Genomic DNA, 1,728 nt, shown 5'->3' with positions numbered 1-1,728 from the left:
TCTGTAAGAGCGTTTTGTTTCCGTAGAAAAACAATCGCCAAACACTATTCTATCCACACGAGAGTAAAGTCAACCATTCAGTGTGTTTCTAGTTGCACATTTCGTGTGTGAAAGTCTGCGGGTGAATTTTGTCCGGCGCGAGGATCACTTCTAAAGGGTCCCCTTCGCAGAAGGTCTGGATGTCGTGGAAGACGTCGAGGTTGTCCTCGAGCAGCACCGAGTCGTCAGAGAGCAGCTCCTCCAGGTCGCTCCCGCTGCTCACCGAGCCTCGAAGATCCAAAGAGGAGCCGGAAGAAGACGACATGAGGCCACAGCTGGGGCGATAATCCATCACGTGCGGCATGCACTGCTGGGCGAAGTAGGACATGGAAGTCCCGTGCTGCAGGACGGAGATGTCCCCGGCCGACGGCGTCGCCACCTGCATGGAGTGCTGGAGGGAGTCGTGGATGGACTGGTGTATCGTCGTCTGGAGGGAGAGCAGGTTGGCCTCGCCGTCGTCCTCCAGCACCTCTGATAGGGCCCGGATGTAACCGACTGCCATGCGCAGCGTCGTGATTTTGGTCATGGACGAGGAACTGGTGTGGATTTCCAACGCCGGGAGGACCTTGCGGAGGGATTCGAACGCGTTGTTGATTTCCTTCATGCGGTGGCGTTCGCGTGCGTTGGCGGTCTTCCTCCGGTACTTCGACAACGGCGCTGGCCGTGACTTCGACCTCGCGGGCCGTGGTTTGGGAACCTCCTGACGACTCTTCTCTTGCTGTAGTCTCTTGATGATGGTCCGCGGACGAAGGCCATACTTCTCCTTTGCATTGCCCGCTTTCTTGCCTTCGACGCTGCCGTTTCCACCAATCTTTCCTTCCTGACGGTGCTCCTCCATTTTGGACGAGATGATATCAATCATGTCATGAGAGGGATGTGTGATCACTACTTCGTCTGCATTGAAATTTCTATGAATCTTGCGCACGAAGTTTCAGTACGGTTTTACTTCGTCCAAAAGAAAAACACAACACGATTGAATAGCAGTCATGGAAAATAGCCTCTTTTCATAACCGGATTAAAGGAAGGAAGAACAGAATAGTCTCGGATAAGCAGTAGCCTTCCGTGAAGACACAGCGGCGGCGACTCTTTCCCCGCCACAGATGTTCGACTTACTACCAAATATGGAATATTACCAAATGTGTACAGGCGATAAACGTACGGAAACGTTCTTGATGGGAAAATATATATTCATTAGCCCTTCTTTTCCAAAGGCACGTTCAACTAATGATGACGATTCAGTGACGGCTAAATATCTCTATTGATCCCGGCAACGCTTGCACTTGAGGAGCGAGACCTCTGTCGGACAAGTGAGCAACGAAGGCACCTCCTGCTTCGCCACAGCCGTCTGCCCTCGGTGGAAGTGCGAGCTTAACTGAGAGCGAATTCTGCCGTTGCCTCGGCGATCGCCCTAACCATGCCCAAAGTGATGACGTCACAAATTGGCAAGTTAAAACTTTAACGGGGGAAAAAAAAATATCGCCATTTTTCTTGCCACCTCGACCGTTTATTAAGAGAAGAAATGGAGAAATAATTAGTACAAATTGTTGATCAGATGAATGTTGAGAGATGATATGTGACGTCGCTTTATATGGGCATCGGTATGAAAGTTTCGCGAGCGCCTTAGCCCGCGGAAGAGTTCAACCTCAGTCAGGTGCAGCTCGCGGGTTAGAAAGGATGCTGCTAAGCGCT

At 51.4% G+C, this 1,728-nt stretch overlaps 1 protein-coding gene across 1 annotated transcript; it reads right to left on the bottom strand.

The window, feature by feature from the left end:
- Nucleotides 1-1,398, bottom strand: LOC119585046 (achaete-scute complex protein T5-like). Its single transcript, XM_037933663.1, has one exon. It carries the CDS (start codon nt 899-901, stop codon nt 89-91), a length of 813 nt encoding a protein of 270 aa, XP_037789591.1. The 5' UTR covers nt 902-1,398; the 3' UTR covers nt 1-88.
- Nucleotides 1,399-1,728: the final 330 nt, after the last annotated feature.

Source organism: Penaeus monodon, chromosome 19 (assembly GCF_015228065.2).
Source record: "Penaeus monodon isolate SGIC_2016 chromosome 19, NSTDA_Pmon_1, whole genome shotgun sequence".
In the NCBI taxonomy this organism is placed as follows: domain Eukaryota; kingdom Metazoa; phylum Arthropoda; class Malacostraca; order Decapoda; family Penaeidae; genus Penaeus; species Penaeus monodon.
This window is presented reverse-complemented; position numbering and strand designations above follow the sequence as displayed.